Source organism: Gymnoscopelus microlampas (genome assembly GCF_963454915.1).
Source record: "Gymnoscopelus microlampas genome assembly, chromosome: 13".
Taxonomy (NCBI): Eukaryota; Metazoa; Chordata; class Actinopteri; order Myctophiformes; family Myctophidae; genus Gymnoscopelus; species Gymnoscopelus microlampas.
In genome coordinates this window covers 13134277-13153086 of record NC_139950.1, presented here as the reverse complement: position 1 = coordinate 13153086, position 18810 = coordinate 13134277, and the positions used below count along the sequence as shown (strand labels likewise).

Below are 18810 nucleotides of genomic sequence, written 5' to 3'. Positions count from 1 at the left end.
AAAACAAAAGAGAAGCAATTCCTCTTTCCGGAATTTGCCGTTCCGGTTTGGCGGAGCCGCTTTGTTTTGGTTCCCCCTGTTTGTTTCCCCAATCCCTATTTAAATGGAATAGAATTTCCCTGTGGGATAATAAAGGTAGACAGACGCTAAATAGTCTCCGGAAAGTACACTCACATTTATATTTAAAAAATAAGCTAAGCTACACCGCATCAAGGATTTTATTAGGTAGGCCCGTGTACGGACCTATTTTGGGGTGAAGTCTTTCCGGATTTGCGGTTCCGGCCGCCTGATGACGCGGATGACGCGCCTGGTGACGTAGGGTACTTCCGCTCCCGACCAGATCATAGACCCGAAAAGGTATGCTTCCCAGGCTATCAACGGACCAAGAACAACACTCGATCACGGAATTAAAATAAACAAAGTCTAGACACTCAAGCCCACCACCAAGGCTTGTGAAAATAGTAACTTGTTACTTTTGGAAAATAGTAACTGTAATTATTACTCAAAATGTGAAAGTAATATTACTAGTTACTGGAAAAAGGTAATAATATATACTTTTTTCTTTCAGTTAAGTTACTTTCCAACACTGCTCACATACCGTTGACTTTAATTGTTTCATTGTCTGACACTCCATTAATCCATTGTCTTAAAAAATGTAAATACTAGTATCCCACAAAGGATTGAACAGATGTTTTTACATTTTCAGGGAATCTTGTCTTGTTGTCTTCATATGATGCAATCATGTACGAGTACAACATACAATACCACAAATCACCTGCATCATATTAATGAGCATGTCATCCCAACACTTTATAAGTCACCAAAATTATTCAAACGCATTCTTTTAAGAATCAATTGTGTATTTTAGAATATGTTTTTACATTATAATAACAAATATGTATATTTATTTTTATGTTATGTTTGTCCATGTACGGACATGTTGATGACCCCTGGTTCAGAAGGAGCTATTTGCTACCAAAGCAAAGGAGGGCAGAACTGGACAAGTAAAGCTGGTTGTCGTTAGCTGAGAGATAGTGTTTCAAAGTGTCCAAAAATGACAATAACAACTATAATAACACTCCACAATCATAATCCATGGAAACCCTCATCCACAGCCTCACCATCAGACCTCCTCTTCACCTCTGATCAAAGTTAGACACCTTGGCATCAAACTATTGACACTGCATTCCTTTCAATCTAGTCATGCCCTTCATTAATCACTCATCGTGTACATATCTCTTTTGTCTCTCAAGTTTCCTTTTGTTCCAGTGTTCCATTGGCATTCACAACCTCCTCCACCCTAAAAGTTAGCTCTCTGATCACACTGAACTTCAATTAGAATCCTGTTCATTAATCATCTATTGGCATTTTATTCTTGACGTTTCCGTGAGAAGCATTTAAAAATCTAATAAATCAAATCAAATCAAGTGTAGCTTGTAGTGTTCTCATAAACAGAGAATACCTGATCACCTTAATGGAATCCACTACCATACCGTGCCAAACCAAACTGGTTTAGCTGCTAGAACTTGATCTCCTTCTGTCCTTAAGTAACACTGTCTTTTGAAAAGCCAGCAATCTATATATTAACCATATGATGTATAATACGCACCCACTCACCTTTGCAGCTAAGTGGCCCTTTTAGATCTGCTATTTTTGTGTCTTTATATCTGTCTTTATATCTGTAAACCAGTGATGTGACAATAAAGTGCGTGTGTGTGAGAGTGCATGTATGTATGTGTGCATTTGCGTGCGTGCTTGTCCACTAGTAAAAAAGAGTCATCATCATACCTTATTTTACACCAATTATCATTATATTTACACAGACTTTGTATCAAATCAGACAAAACTATATATTATGTTCTCTATTAGACAGTCAACAAACAGTCATACAATAATTACACACCTATATACAGTATAGCTAAATTATGCTCTCTCTCTCTCTCTCTCTCTGTCTGGGTCTCTCTCTCTAACACACACACACACACACACGCGCACGCACACGCACGCACACACACATTTGATATATTAGGCATGTAACAACACCAAAAACTCATGGTACGAGTACCGCTTCATAACAAGTCCACCATAACGGGTTCCAGGAGGTCCCCAGCAAAATGTGTTAATACAGCATCACAATCATTTTAACCAAGCATGTACCTTGTACTACAATTTTTATTTATTTATTTATTTATTTAACATTTTTGTTACAATCTTGAAACTGTTTTAACACAAATCTTCTCCTCAGGGGGTCCCTGGCACAAAACATTTTCAGATGGGGGCCTGCGACCAAATACATTATTTATCATTTGGGGGTTCCTTGACATGAGAAACTTTGAGAACCGCTGGGTTAGTCTATACTTCATCCAACCACACCCCCCAGTGTAAACCTAACCCTGACCGCATCTGGCCCTGTTTGGAACCTCACTCTCCACGACAGCTAACCCGGAAGAACCCCCGACGGCAGGTCAAAAATACCCTTGTGGGGAATCCTACATAGATAGCTAAACCAGTGGTTCTCAAAGTGTAGTCCGGGGACCCCAGGGGTCCATGGAGGGGTTCCAGGGGGTCCCCAGCAAAATGATATTAATACAGCATCACAATCATTTTAACAATTGAAAAATAGCAGATGTACAAGCCTGTACATTTGGTATTTTAGAAAAAAATAAAAAATAATAATTGATTCAGAAAAATCTCAAAAATATATAGAATATATATATACATATTCTTTTTACACAAATCTTCTCTTCTGGGAAAACATTTTCAGATGAAGGTCTGCGGCCAAATACATATCAATTTGGGGGTCCTTGACATGAAAACGTTTGAGAGCCACTGGGTTAAACAACTATGCACAAACACACACACACACACACACACACACACACACACACACACACACACACACACACACACACACACACACACACACACACACACACACACACACACACACACACACACACACACACACACACACACACACACACACACACACACACACACATGCACAGTACGTTGCAATAACATACCACATTTCCTTCATAAAATGCACCTGTCACCTGTATGAAATAAAGTCTCATTGTTCACAACAAACATTTCTTAGGAACCAGGAACTAAACTAAACTAAACCAGTTTAGTTGTGTACGCACGCACGCACACACACACACACACACACACACACACACACACACACACACACACACACACACACACACACACACACACACACACACACACACACACACACACACACACACACACACACACACACACACACACACACACAGAAGAATCAATCAGAATGAATGAGCTCTATTGTCACATCACAGGTTTACAGAAGTAAAAAGTCGGTCAAATTCGTTTTCGTGCATAGTTCCCATCGTATCGTTATTTCCATTGAGAAGGGGAAGAAGAAGAGGGGACAGGGGGCAAGTGGGAAAGGAGATCAAACAAGAGAACAAAAAAACAAAAAAGTTATATATTCACAGAAGTACCTGAGATAAGATATAAAGGTGCGTGAGCATATAAGGAGATATACTTTTGGACATAGGGTGCTAGAAAAAACACAATAAATAAATAATAAAAAAGAGAAAAGTCAGTTATGGGATTCAGGTGCAAAATGTCAGTGCGTGTCGACCGCATAATCCACATAAAGTAGACTGACACTGGTATAATCTGCAAGTAAGTCCATGAGGAAGAGCTGAACAAGGCTCATGCCTTGTTCAGCAGTCTGATGGCAGCCGGGTGAAAACTGTTCAAGAACCTGGTCGTGCTGCTCTTGATACTGCGGTAGGCCCCCTTGCCCGGACGCAGTCGTTGTAGGGGTTTGAACAGTGTCTGACTTCGGTGGTACTTGTCCTTGACCTTGATGATGCGCTGGGCTTTGACTACACACCGCTTTTTGTACAGTACCTGGAGCGCTGGGAGCTCGCCTCCCATTATGCGGTCTGCCGATCGTACTACTTGCTGTAGGCTTATCTTTTTTCGGGTTGTACATGCAGTTTCCATACCAGGCCGTAACACAGCCAGATAGAAAGCATTCAACTGAGCTGTTGTTGTACAGCCTGAGCCACGTGCACAGTATGATGCAATAACACACGTACATTTCCATCGCAAAATGCACCTGTCTGTCTGAAACAAAGCCTCGTTGTTCACAACAAACATTTCTTAAGAACCAGGAAGAGTGTAGATGCAGGACTGGGGAAACCCCACTGGACGAATTACAACACACATCAAAACATCTGCAGTGGAATGAAATGTGGGATGAGGCCAGTGGTACATGAGCCCAGCCAGCCATTATAAAAACCGAGACGATTTCAACTTAAACATGAGTCTGCAGCAATGTTCCTGACCCTCCTGCTCGTTTTCGCTCTATCTACTATCTCCCTGACGGAAGGGGGAACAATTTCGGTCTATAATGGACAACATTGGGGTACTTGGTCCTATTGGGAGTCTTGCCCACATGGCACATACGCTGGAGGCTTCAGCATTCGGGTGAGAAAATGTACTTCTTACATTACAGTTTAATGTACTACTGTATTCCATTTCACACTCTTTTTGTTTTATGACTTTCAATACTTTGCTACTGAATGCTAAATGTTTCCCCCTCACTGATAAGAAGAATATGCATAGCCGAATCATCATGACATCACCACAACCAAACAACCCAAATGTATTTCCGGGTAGATAACACCGGCAGCGTTGCATTGGAGCAGTATTACTTATTAAACATATTTCCGGAAGAACAGGAACACTTATGATATTGTTATACACATAATGGACATGACACTAGTATGGGACTTACCCCCAATCTAACCTTTGATACTGAGTGCCAACTACCAAGCAGGGAAGCAATGGGTAAATAGTTGGATATACTATTTATTATTTTTTGTTGATTTAAAAAAATATATTTTTCAAACATTTTAACAACACAAATCTTGTATTTTGGTCCCTGGCACAAAATATTTTTCAGATGGGGGCCAAATACATAATCATTTTGGGGTCCTTAACATGAAAAAAGTTTGAGAACCACTGTTTCTATGCTCTTCTCGGTCTGCATGTCTCTCACAGGTGGAGGGCAGACAGGGCAGAGGTGATGACACAGCAGTGAATGGCATCAAACTGCTATGTATGAGGAGGACCGGTGATACAGGTTCTGTGACATCACATCCCGGATAGTAAGTATAATAATCACATCAGACCACCACAAGGCGTGTCAAAAAACAACACATGGGTACAGAGTCTTTAGTGTCTGTAGCCTGGGATCAATACCATTTTCGTTTTTCTGATCCGGTCTGGAGCGGAAATAACTTTATGGCATCAGGCGGCCGGAACCCACGACCAGAATCAAACGCGCTGTGCACCTCCAAAATGATTCCCCTAGTTTAAAATGTGTTTAGTTTGGTATAAATGTTTTGTTTCTTTTCTTATAATAATCGTTTGGTATATCCATCTTTTATTCTAACTCGTAGCACGACTAGCGAGACTAAACTAATTGATATGCATTCTGTGGGGAACAAAAACAATGCGACATTCACACGGCTCAGTTTAAGAATGAATACCAGACTTTCTTCGGTGGTGGAAAGCCTGGTGATGCGAGGTTCTTGTGTCCCTTTACCACTTCAATGTTCTTAAAGTTTCAGGACAAAAATGTTGCTATTCTATTGTTTGTTTCAGTATATTTTATACACATTAACAATGAATAAAAGGGTTCCTATGTTTTTCCCCCCCTTTTTTTCTTTTCTCCTAGCTGGGGTTACTGGCACCGGTCTGCCCGCCGGTGCCACAACAGAGGAAAGCTGGTAGCTTTCCAGCTGAATGTGGAGTCTAACCAGGGTTCCGGGGATGACACGGCCGTCAATGACGTCAACTTCAGGTGCGACGACGGCAACAGGCTCTCTGGCTATTCTGGCCTCAGCTGGGGTCACTGGGGGAGCTGGAGCTCCACTTGCTTCACAGGAATCTGTGGCATCAGGACAAGCGTGGAGAGGAAGCAAGATGGTGATGACACTGCACTAAACGATGTGCAATTTCGTTGCTGTTCTTAAAGGAGATAATTATCTGCCCTCACTGTCAAACTCTGTCACTCTCTCACTGTCTGTGGTATATTGATAGAGACGCCTATAGGGCAATCTTTCCTTGGGTAACTCTGTACAGTATATAACAATTAATTAAAAAACAATCATAAACATTTACTCAGCTGTTGATTGAACATTAACAAATGTTATAGCATATTTTCAGCATTTTAATGAATGGTGTTCATGTGTAGTAACTAGTAAATGCATTTTTTCTCTTTTTCTCTTACATACAAATAATTTGAAACATAAATGTTTCAATTATTAAATTAAATGGCATTCAAAAGGCAAATATTTGTAATTATGTTTCTTTGATGTTTGACAAATATTTAGAGATAGTTAGAACATGCATTAAATGTTCATTAATTAGAATGTGTAGATATTTTAGCGGCCCTTAATCGAAACAGCAATTTGGTGCCACGGTGGCGCAATCTCCAAAGTTGGGGTAGTTGGTCCTATCTGCAGATGTGCCCACCTGGCTCATACACTGTACGCTGGAGACTTCAGCATTCTTGTGAGAAAATTAACTTCTTACATTACAGTTTAATGTACTGTATTATATGTCACACTTTTGTTTATAACCCATTAAGACCTGAACTTACTTTGCTACTGAATGCAAAATAAAATATCCCCCCAGACTGATATCAAAGAAGAACATACTGTATGATAGACCAAATAACCATGATATCACCACAACCAAAAATGTATTTCCGGGGCAACGCATTGGAGGAGTACTAGTCTATTTATTAACCTTATTTCTGTAAGAACAGGACACGTATGATATTGTTATGTACTTTTAGAATAGTACTTTATTATAATTATACACAGGGTTGACAAACTAGACTATAATGTTCTGGACACTTTATCTTATATTGTGTAAATATCCATAGACATTCTACCTGAAAATACCAGTTTGTTTACAAACATTCAAACTGATATGCAAGTTGAATTAAGACGTGACCTTGATTACAGTAAATATGTCAGATTTAGCAAACAAAGGTAAAGGGAAAATCCAAAGTGTGCAAAAACGGCCAATATAGCCCAGACCCAGCCATATTTAAACAATTGTGAAAATAGCTGATCTACAAGCTCAAAACACGTCACATCTTCATGCGTTTTGAGCTTGTAGATCGGCAATTTTCACTATTATTATGATTATTATGATTATTATTATTATTATTATTATAAAACAATCTATATGGACTTTATTATTTTCCCCTCATATTCTTTTGAAAAATGTTAATATTAATAAAAGAATTGTCGGAAACAAAATGGGTCCATGACCCAAAAATGTATCTTGACTACCGACTCATTGTTTGTGAAGGCCTGGAGTCTGGTTCCAGAAGTGGTTGCAAGGAGCTGTGATGAGGCTGACTGGACTAGATGTGTTGGGTGGAGCTATGGCAGCAAGCAACAAGCAGTGTGTTGTATAGCATGCCTGTCACCCTCCACACGTTTAGGTACGTGCATGGATATGTGCAGTTGCATGCACGCGTAGTGATTCGCATTGAGCTGGAATCGAATCCCACTCCCACTCGCCAAGCCGAAGCACAACCCACCGTGTCATTCGCAGAGCTGTTGTGGCCGGGTCTTGTCTCGGGGCACTACATCTACCCCCTCGATTTTGGGGGGGATCCCGCCCTCACGCTTCACACTTCATGCATCACGTCCCTCACAGCACACAACGTCCCTCATGTCCCTCACACGAGAACCTCCTCCATGTCCTACTACGCCAGATGTTGTGATACGCACCGAGGATCGAACCCCACTCTCCCACTTTGTAACACAACCCATGGCCACCGTGCAAGCTGTTGTGACCGGATCTTGTCTGGGGCACTATACGTGACATGATTTCACCTATTACATGGACATTTTTATTTATTGTGGACTGAGAAATGAAGCAACATGCTCTTAAGTGCTTTAGTATTTTTGATGATTTATTCTTTAGGTTAGTTTTAGTCCTGCTTGTCTTTTTCACAGCATTTTTAGAAATACTACCTTTTAAAATAGTATATGCGACAAATAAAGGTTGATTGATCGTTCTTGGTGGCTTGGTCTGCTCTTGGTCTGCTCTTGGTCTGCTCTTGCTTCCTTCCACACCAAATGTCTTTACCAGAATTAGCAGATCTATACAAGCTCACAACGCAAATGCAATTTTTGGCCAATGTTCCACCCACGGGCTCAAGTGATTAAAGAAGCTAGGCTGCTAGTATTTATACGCTTTTTGGTTTGACTCTTGCTTCCATGATGTCCATCATCTGCTTAGTTTTTCTTTGATCCCTAATCGTTTTATTTTTGTCAGTGGGAAGAATGGTTTCATTATCTTCTGATGGCATGATGATGGACATCTACTGGTGAAAACCAGTGATTCTGTCTCTAAGACACTGGTTCTCAACGTCAGGTCCGGGGACAACCAGGGGTCCAAATGGACCCTTAAGGGTCTGTGACGCCGAGAGCGAATACAAATGGAACTAAATGGGTTACGGGTTCATTTGGGTCCAAAAAGGGTCCATACTGATCCAAAAAAATGTAATAAAAAATAATGAACTAATTAATAACAACAATGGTAGTCATGGCGGTCAGTTCCCACTTGATGTTGTGTGGGAGTCCTGATTGCTCCAGACCGTCCTGAATAACTGCTAGCTTGAACAACGTCTTCAGACTAGGACTTAAGTCTAAGATGTACAAAGCTCTTTGGGTGTATTGTATGCTCCAAAGAGGCTTACATGATCTACCACCATGCAACAGCACATATATCCATCTCACATGGGCCTTCCCTCTCGGGTTCAACCATCCTCCAGGAGAAGGTCTCTGGGTTGAGTTTCCACAGGTCATTTAAGCCCCGGCCTGAGACCAAGCCACCAAATATGTACAGCTCTCCATTGTAGGCGAAGGCTGAATGCCACCAGCGTCCTTCTGGAAGAAGCTGTGCAGAAGGCGTGTTCAGCCAGCAGTTGGTTTCTGTGTCAAACACTCTGATGTTGTTGTCCTGGTACCCAGTGCCGCCAAATACAAACATCTTTGTCCCGATGATGGTGGCAGAGTGACGTGACGAAGCAGGTGGTGTCCAACTTGTAGATGTCATTCACTGTGTGTCCAGTCAGCCTGATGTAGCCTCCATGGATATACATGAGCTTCCCTACGGCACAGGCCGAGTGGGAGCACCTCCCCCTGAAACCTCATGCTTGAACCATCTGTGGGTGTCGACATCAATTGCATAAAGTACATTGCAGTTCTCCTTCGCGTTATGCTTACAACCGCCCCAGATGTAGATTGAATCTTCCATGAGCACAGCTGTGTGGTCGTAGCGCATGGAGGGGACCTCAAGGGGGTGTTCTCCTCTTCCAGCTGTCACCGGGGACAACTTCCTCCAGCGCAACATCACTGTGTTTAATACGTGTACGTCAATCGGGTCCATGCCATTGTAACCGCCAAAGTAACCGCCAAAGCAGTACACCTTGCATCCCACTGTCATAGCTGCGTGACCGCACGTTGAAAGGGGGATTCCCTCCTGATGCACCGTCCAGCAAAACATTTCTTACAATAGCACAACGATCAACCACATACGATTCAAGTTCAAGTCTTTAACTGTAAAATAATAGTCATATTGTGAATGTGAATTTATATTGGTTCAGCTGCACAAACGTCAAAACAAAGTTTGACCAATCCGCAAAGCCGGTGAGTTGGGTTGGCCATTTTACATACATTTAAAAAAATCACACCCAGTGTGAAGTGGGCGGTGTGTGGTCATCACAACATGACTCACTTTTAAAAAAGGATAAATTACTTTTTTAAAAGTCCATACTGCTATTCATAGGGCTGCACATGTGTCATGTGTTTCGCTAGCCAATCACAGTCCTGAATTTGCAAAGTCAGCCAATCACATTACAGTTAGTGGTGATGACACTAGCTGTAATGTGATTGGCTGATATGAAAAAAGTATCGATTTGCATTAACAATGGAAGGGTTAGGGGGTACACACATTTTTTGGTCGGTGTCCAAAACTCACTTATAGGGGGCGGCTACACCGCCCCAAAAACAGGAGGCACATTGCACCACTCACACACTTAAAGACAATAAGTAATAAGACATCATAAAGCAGTAGGGAGTCAGTAATAAGGCAGCATAATAAGGGAGTAGGGAGTCAGTAATAAGGTAGAATAAGGCAGTAGGCACAGTAATAAGGGAAATAAAGACAGTAGGGAGTTAGTCACAAGGCTGCATAAGGCAGCAGTGGGGAGTCAGTAATAAGGCAGCATAATAAGGCAGTAGGGAGTCAGTAATAAGGTAGCACAAGGCAGTAGGCACAGTAATAAGGACAAATAAGGCAGTAGGGAGTTAGTCACAAGGCTGCATAAGGCAGCAGTAGGGAGTGAGTAATAAGGCTGCATAAGGCAGCAGTAGGGAGTGAGTAATAAGGCTGCATAAGGCAGTAGCGAGTTAGTAATACGGCTGCATAAGGCAGTAGGGAGTCACTAATGAGGGACGATAAGGCAGTAGGTAATCAGTAATAAGGAAACATAAGGCAATAGGAAGTCAGTAATATGGGAACATAAGGCTGTAGGAAGTGAGTAATAAGGCTGCATAAGGCAGTAGGGAATCAGTAATAAGGCAGCATAAGGCAGTAAAGAGTAAGTAATAAGGCAGTAAGGAGTCAGCAATAAGGAAACATAAGGCTGTAGGAAGTGAGTAATAAGGCTGCATAAGGCAGTAAGGAGTCAGTAATAAGGCAGTAAGGAGTCAGTAATAAGGCTGCATAAGGCAGTAGAAAGTCAGTAATAAGGCTGCAAAAGGCAGTAGGGAGTTAGTCATAAGGGACCATAAGGCAGTATATATATATATAGACAGACTATATAGTCCAGTAGTATATATATATATATATATATATATAAAAATATAGTCCAGCCCTATATACTGATAGCAGATCGTTACTAATCAGGAAATACATTTTCAGGTCAGGATACCAATTTTATCAGATCAAGAGAGAGAACTCATACAGGGTGAACAAATGAAATGGGAAGTGATGAAACTAAACTGGGACACTTTAAAATGTGTCAATCATTGAGGGTTTCTCTCCTGATTGGATACAATTTGTATCCTGACTTTAAAATGTTGAAGAGCTGGAGAGACGCGTGTAGGCCCCTGTTACTGGACAAACAGTCTATAGCAATGGTTACTTTATCAGAATATAGAACTTTAACATTTCCATTTTCTCCATTGCATTTGTGAACAACAACAAAAGGTTTCCCCCCTTCTCGGCACTGCTAGGTCATTGTCATAATAGTATGGATGAGTGCGTGGATGAACAACATTGTGGCTGCTAAAACAAAAAGGTTTCCATAATGTTGTGCTGTAGACCCCCGGACTAATTCCTCAAACCAAAACATCCCCCGGGCTGCCTGTTTGAACTCACAACCTGTTTAGTCTCTAGGTGAGTGACGTCTCTGGAGAATGAATGAATAAGGACACGGTCAGAACAAATTAGAGCCCATCTTGGTTTTGGTGTTTTTAATGGGATCTTTTGTTTCGGTTCCTGCTGGTAGTCATGATTTCCAGTTCCCACTGGATGTCGTGTGGGAGTTCCGACTGCTCCAGCCCGTACTGAATAACCGCTAGCTTGCACAACATCATGAGACTTGGGCTTAAATCTAGGATGAACAGGTCATCGGGGGTGTTGTCTCCTCCAAATAGGATGATACGATATCCCACCATACAACAGCACACCCTATTCATCCCACTTGGGCCTTCCCCCTTGGGTTCAACCTTCTTCCAGGTGAAGGTCTCTGGGTTGAATTTCCAAAGGTCATTTAAGCCCTGGTCCCTGTAGCCACCAAATATATACAGCTCTCCATTGTAGGCAAAGGCCGAATGACCGTCGCGCCCTTCTGGAAGCTGTGCAGAAGGCATGGCCAACCAGCAGTTGATTTCAGTGTCAAACACTCTGATGTTGTTGTAGCGCCTGCCCTCCCAGCCTCCGAATACAAACATCTTGGTCCCAATGACGGTGGCAGAGTGACTTGATGAAACAGGTGCTGGAGTGCCTCCGGTGTCGATTAAAGACCAGACCATTGTGGTGGTGTCCAACTTGTAGGTGTCATTAGTGTGTCCAGTCAGCCTGCTGTGTCCTCCATGGATATACATGACTTTCCATAAGACACAGGCTGAGTGGTGGTACCTCGCCTCTGGAACGGTCCCAGAAACCTCGGGCTTGAACCACCTGTGGGTGTCGACATCAAATGCATAAAGGACGTTGCAGTACTCCCCTGTGATATATATATAACCCCCCCATATGTAGGAGGTGACTTCTATGAGCACAGCTGTGTGGTTCCTACGCATGGAAGGAACCCCACTATGACCATCTGCTCTTTCAGTTGTCACTTGGGGTAACTTCATCCACCGCAAAGACACTGTGTTGAAGACATGCACATCAATCTGATCCCTCTCACTGTAATAGTAACCTCCAAAGCAGTACACCGTGCGTCCCACCATCACAGCATCATGACCGAACGTGGGGATCCCTTTCATATGCACTGCCCATAAAAACATCTCTCTCAACAGCACAAAGATCAAGCAAACAGGATTTGTCAAAAGTGTCAAACTGTAAAACAATGTAAGTCCTGTTGTGCACACTACCACTTATATTGGTAGCTGGCACAAAAGTCACGCAAAGTTTGACCAATCCTCAAAGCCGATGATTTGTGTTGGCCGATCAAATGGTTAACCACTTAAACCCAGCATCCATATTCGAGGGAAAAACCTTTGCAGAAAATAGCAGATCTACAAGCTCTCAAAGCGTCACAACGTGACATGTTGAGAGCTATTTTATTTTTATATTTAATGTAGAGTGAAGAGTTGCGGGAGTGGCACATTTGGCACAAAATGCCACATATCACGAACATAGCGTCTGATTGCCGTGGAACTTTGCAATTGGCTATGAATGCCTTCCAAAATGTGTGGTTCCTGGGAAAGCAACCTGGCCTGGTGGGGACCTGTGCTCCGAAGAGCACGCTTTTCTTTCCCTCGGGGGCCCCTGGGTGCCACAGGCACTCCATTGCTCCAATACTTATCAAACTTGGCACAAACACTGTTCAGGTGTCTGCCATGACAATAGTCACACCAGGGGCCATGTGTTAAGGGCCCCGGGGACCACAGGCACAGTGTTGTCTATCTATCTATCTATCGACGTGACACATTGTGAGCTTGTAGATCTGCTATATCTGATATTCGTTGTGGCTTAAGTTAAGTGGTTAATAGGAAATCAATGACCAAGAGTAGTGTTTGCAATAAACAGACAGAAAGACTGGTGTGAGTTGAAGAGGAGGAGAAGGAGGAGAAGGAGGAGGAGGAGGAGGAGGAGGATTGAAAGACTAGAGGAAGGGGGTTGTATACTTTGAGAGTTCAGCAAAGACGCGGTTTGGTTTTTAGGTTCTGGATAACGGATCATCCTCCTCTGAAAGAAGTTTTGAATGGAGAGAATCTACATCTCATTTCATTATTCACGTCTGGTTTGTCTGTGACTTCAGAGTCTCTCTCTCTCTCTCTCTCTCTCTCTCTCTCTCTCTCTCTCTCTCTCTCTCTCTGCCTCTTTCACTCTCTCTGGGTCTCTGCCTCTCTCTGTCTTGCTCTATCGCTATCGCTCACCGGCTCTCTCTCTGTGTCTCTGTCTCTGTCTGTCTCTCTCTCTGCCTCTCTCTCTCTCTCTCTCTCTCTCTCTCTCTCTCTCTCTCTCTTTCTCTCTCTCTGTCTGTCTCTGCCTCTCTCACACACTCTCTCTCTCTTTCTCTCTCTCTCTCTCTGGGTCTCTGCCTCTCTCTGTCTTGCTCTATCGCTATCGTTCCCTGCCTCTTTCTATATAGGTCTCTGCCTATCTCTGTCTCTACCTGTCTGTCTGTCTGTCTGTCTGTCTGTCTGTCTGTCTGTCTGTCTGTCTGTCTGTCTGTCTGTCTGTCTGTCTGTCTGTCTGTCTGTCTGTCTGTCTGTCTGTCGGTCGGTCGGTCGGTCTGTCTGTCTCTACCTGTCTGTCTCTACCTGTCTGTCTACCTGTCTGTCTACCTGTCTGTCTGTCTGTCTGTCTGTCTGTCTGTCTGTCTGTCTCTCTCTCTCTCTCTCTCTCTCTCTCTCTCTCTCTCTCTCTCTCTCTCTCTCTCTCTCTCTCTCTCTCTCTCTCTCTCTCTCATATCAAGGACCTGTGAATGGATTTGTGAGCTGGTACGTTCTCGTCTATTTTCTACCATGTGTTTTATGGTTGTGGGCTTTACTCTCAAAAGGATAAATGAACACCTGAGGATTATAATGTGGCAGCTATTTTAAATTTTACTTGACTTATTTGCGTGATAGTGTGAGCTCACCTTGACCAATAATCCAGGCAGCATGTTTAAAGTATGAACTTTAAATTTAGGGGAAAAAATTAAAAAAAGTATGACTTTGACTCCTAGACTTGTAGAGATATTTTCCTGTAGCTAAATATAGCAACTATTCATGTCCATTTTAGACTGCATGAGGTCACCTTATTGCCAGAGTCATCTTTTTCTTATAAAAGCATAGCATCATCTACCTTCATGTTCTTGTTATTGTGATAGGGTCTAAACGCCCAAGTCACATATCTCTTGCATGTTTATAATAATGCGACCAATGATTCAGACTATTAGCTCATATTATAATGTATGAGGTGTTCTCTGCCATTACATATGAAAACATCCTTCAACACTGTCTGGCTGGCAGAGGAAAGCCTAATTTATTCCCAGACGCACGACAGTGTTGCATGCCAAAAAAAGATGATCTACAAGCTCGCATCTGCAAGCATTTTGAGCTTTTTTCTTTTTCTTTTTTACATTAACCACTTCATCCCTAGCATCCCTATTTTGAGGGGAACATTAGTCGAAAATAGGCGATCTACAAGTGAGGTTTGGTGTAGAGGGAAAAGGAGCAGACCATGTACAAGTTATCTCAGTATTGAGGGTTTAAGTGGTTAACTGTTAACTGTTAAATACAAATTAACATGGATTCAACACACGCTACACAATGATAGTGCTGTCAAACAAGTCTATGAAGCTATCTATTCAATCTATGAAAAAGTTTAATCTGCAACATCCCTGTTTCATCTCTCTCTCTCAGCTAAGGGGTCCTTTGCCTGAAAAACATTGAAGACCCCTGATATAGAATACCAAGGGTTGCTGTCTCTCCAGCTTTGTAGTTAACAGAAAACACATGTACAGGTCGGGATGCCAATTTCATCCGGTCAGAACTCAGGAGTGAGAACTCATACATAACAGGATCAACAAGTAAAATAAAAGTAGAAAACACAACGAAATGAGAAGACAAAAGCTGCAACTGGGACAGTATAAAGGGTACTTTCTCCTGATAATATTAGGCGTAAGTAGTGAATGATCAGTAATTATTATCCAAAAACATGATATATAGCCTATATGATCATGAAATTGGGCATTCTGCATATACAAGCTCATGAGCTAGTAAATCTGCTATTTTTGAAAAATCGTGAAGATTTGTGCAAATCTATATACAGTGCAATATAGATTTGCACAAATGCAAATCTATATTCAGTGCAAATCTATATATACAGTGCAAATATACTGTATATATATTTTAAAGCAAACAGTTTCAACTCAAATCTTTGTTTCTGGGGGTCCCTGGAACAAAACATTTTGAGATTGGGGCCTGCGGCAAAATATATATAATTTTGAGGGTCCTTGACATGAAAAAGTTTGAGCACCATTGATGTAAAAACATACGTTTTTTTTTTTTTCATGAAAACTGTTTTTAGATTGATTAAGAAGACATTTGTAGAATCGGCCTCAGGTCTTAATGGGTTACGTACGTGTTTGTTTGTTTGTTTGTTTGACAGGAAGTGCAGCACGGGAGAGATGTCGGAGTGCAGTGCTCCGCGCAGCGGGCTGAGGTTGGACTGGGTTTATGGCTACCGCGGACATCAGTGTCGGAACAACCTGTTCTACACCTCTGGGAAGGAAGTGGTCTACTTCGTAGCCGGCGTGGGAGTCGTTTACAACACCCGAGAACACACCCAGAGGTTCTATCTGGCGCACAATGATGACATCATCAGGTAAGTACTCCTCCCATAACTATAAATATAATAAACTCTCCATTGGCCCAAATGTCAAAGCAGCCACCTTTTTTTAAATGTTATATATCATTGCTGTGGACAGAAACCTTGTATCTCCATATTTCAACTTTTTATGTTTTTTTTCCCCATAAATGAATGCCCTCTACTTGCAGATAACAGCCGAAAATAGATCGGCTAATTTCACTATTTTAATTTAAAAACGTAAAAGGAATGGTTTTGAACATTATGAGGTTTCCACCAGGCAGCGAAGATATATCGCTATATCTTGGTCAGCTTGCCATAAAAACCACTGCAAGACATACAGTATGCCTGAGTTTATTTGAATCAGTGAATCACAAACTTCTCTGGATCAGGGCCCACTTGAAAGCGTTCGCGGCCCACTCATCTGTCCACTTAACACGGCAGCTGACTGGCCTATCGTCGGCTGCCGTGTTAAGTGGTCAGATGGGTGGGCAGCGTGTATTTTCATAGCATTTAATGATCAGTCAATCAATTGTGTTCTGGCCTGGATTCATTGTACTAACTTAGTATACTCACAATGAACTCACAATACTCACAATGATTTCTTTGTTGTCTAGCTTGTCAACCTGTGGATATTTATAACACAATAATATATTTCTAAAACTCAATAACAATATCATAGTGTCTATTAGTCACATTGTTCAATGACGTTGAACTTGACAGTTGTAAGGCCTACAACATTGATGATTGAGCTTCAGTAGTGCTAAACCTCCACAATTAAAAGCATTTAGGGATGCTGTCTGGCCTCCAGTAATTAATTGACTCAAGTCAGAGTCTGTCTGGTGGTGTTTGACATTGGTTTGCACAGTGTGCGCCTGATCCATCACCATCTTCTTCGTCCAATTTCGTCTGCTGCTGGGAGTTGTTTTGTCTCTCTTCATTCACATCCACAGATAATTTCTGGCCTGTATAGGCTTGGCTTTTTGCAGTCTGTAGATTAATTAAAGACATTTGTCTTGCTTTCTGGGCTTGTAAGCCTGTTAAGCTATATGCAGGGGAGGCCATGTAGAGGCCGTCTTTTCTTCCCCAGTGAACACCCTACAGACTTTGGATTGGTTCTGCAATTTCGTTCTGTTATTTTTGGGGCGGTGTAGCCGCCCCCTATAAGTGAGTTTTGGACACCGACCAAAAAATGTGTGTACCCCCTAACCCTTCTATTGTTAATGCAAATCGATACTTTTTTCATATCAGCCAATCACATTACAGCTAGTGTCATCACCACTAACTGTAATGTGATTGGCTGACTTTGCAAATTCAGGACTGTGATTGGCTAGCGAAACACATGACACATGTGCAGCCCTATGAATAGCAGTATGGACTTAAAAAAAAAGTCATTTATCCTTTTTAAAGTGAGTCATGTTGTGATGACCACACACCGCCCACTTCACACTGGGTGTGATTTTTTTAACTACATCTTTTTGCTATCAGCTATAACAGGTGTCCTTAGTCTCCAGTTTACCAAAGAATTTAAAGACTGACTTGTACGTCTAGTGTTACCAGAAAGTTAATGGTTCAATTGTTTGTTTTTTTGTTTTTGTTATAATTTTTTATGTTTAAAGGGATATTTCACCGCCCAAAAAATATTTTCTTCTATTGATTATTCACCCCATGGAGACTTGAATTCATGGATATTTTTTTGTTTTTGTCGCATTCCTAAGACAATAATTTGATGACCAGCGGACCGGTAGGCACGGTTCCGGTAAGAGACACAAAGGAAACTCTTTGTGTCTGGGGGTGAACTATCCCTGTAATGCTAAATAACTAAATATTCAAATACATGTGTTCAAATTACACATGAAACATGTCTGTTTACAAGCGGAAACAAACAAATGTAATTTGAACCGGGGAACCATTTTCTAAAATATTGACAGCTGAGACTTTGTTTCAACCTAAATACAAGTTGTCTAAAGGAGTTGAGTGTTTATGGCAGAACTCCTCGGTGACGTTATGAGAGTGTTGTAGTTTGATGCCAGCACACATTTATTCAGCAGAGTGAATGTCACTTTATTACTGGAATGAAAACCTCTGCAGTCAGCAGAAACACTGGACTGACTGACTGTTTACTGACTGACTGACTGACTGACTGACTGACTGACTGATTGACAGTTGTTTAGCCAAATATTTTTACCCAATTTAGTCGTTATGCTAACTAACCCTCCCCACACATATCTGTGTTGTCACTGCTGTCGTACCCTACTGGCTCACCTGCCAGTTAGGAGCCCCCACAGGGAGGATGTATGCCCTATACATCCTCCCGGTGGGGGCTCCTACTCCTCCCATTAAACACCACCCGCTGACAGGCTCCGCCCCCAGCCCGTAGGAGTACATGTGGTGGCAAAGCCTTGCCCTACCCACCCGGGCTTACCATCCCAAAAACACGTCCAATTGTGTTTGTATATAGACACTCGGCAAACCGGATACTGTCTGTCTCTCTCGGGCAGTTGTTCTATAATCTATATGATAGATTGGTGGTAGAATTGCAGAGTCACATTGATGCAGTAAATGGTCAGTTTTTGAGGACAGAGACCCATGATGACCAGAATAAATGGCTCTGAGATGGAATGAAGTCATTCTGCTAAATGTAATATTGTTCTCATTTGTGTAACTGTAGTATGACGA

General features: G+C 41.9%; 3 protein-coding genes across 3 annotated transcripts in view; 2 read left to right on the top strand and 1 right to left on the bottom strand.

Annotated features, from left to right (window-relative positions):
- Positions 1 to 4307: 4307 nt before the first annotated feature.
- LOC311059162 (vitelline membrane outer layer protein 1 homolog) lies at positions 4308 to 6307 on the top strand. The gene is made up of 3 exons (XM_084076846.1): positions 4308 to 4491; positions 5068 to 5174; positions 5747 to 6307. Exons 1-3 carry the CDS (start codon positions 4339 to 4341, stop codon positions 6042 to 6044), a joined length of 558 nt encoding a protein of 185 aa, XP_083932972.1. The 5' UTR covers positions 4308 to 4338; the 3' UTR covers positions 6045 to 6307.
- Positions 6308 to 11579: 5272 nt separating this feature from the next.
- On the bottom strand, positions 11580 to 12596 carry LOC311058541 (kelch domain-containing protein 3-like; the record flags this gene model as incomplete). The annotated part of the gene is made up of 1 exon (XM_084076004.1): positions 11580 to 12596. The coding sequence occupies one exon, from the start codon at positions 12594 to 12596 to the stop codon at positions 11580 to 11582; it is 1017 nt and encodes a 338-aa protein (XP_083932130.1).
- A 3356-nt stretch (positions 12597 to 15952) lies between these two features.
- Positions 15953 to 18810, top strand: part of LOC311058223 (echinoderm microtubule-associated protein-like 6) — a gene marked incomplete at both ends in the record, with an annotated part of 35895 nt that continues 33037 nt past the window's right edge. The window contains one exon of the mRNA XM_084075588.1: positions 15953 to 16149. Coding sequence (XP_083931714.1) covers positions 15953 to 16149 — 197 coding nt within the window. The remainder of the gene's footprint in view (positions 16150 to 18810) is intronic.

Bases quoted from the DNA above. Each gene is read 5' to 3' on its own strand.
- LOC311059162 (XM_084076846.1), top strand. From the start codon at position 4,339: ATGTTCCTGACCCTCCTGCTCGTTTTCGCTCTATCTACTATCTCCCTG. The intron at 4,492-5,067 runs GTGAGAAAATGT...TGTCTCTCACAG, and splicing joins CTGGAGGCTTCAGCATTCGG to GTGGAGGGCAGACAGGGCAG. The intron at 5,175-5,746 runs GTAAGTATAATA...CTTTTCTCCTAG, and splicing joins GTGACATCACATCCCGGATA to CTGGGGTTACTGGCACCGGT.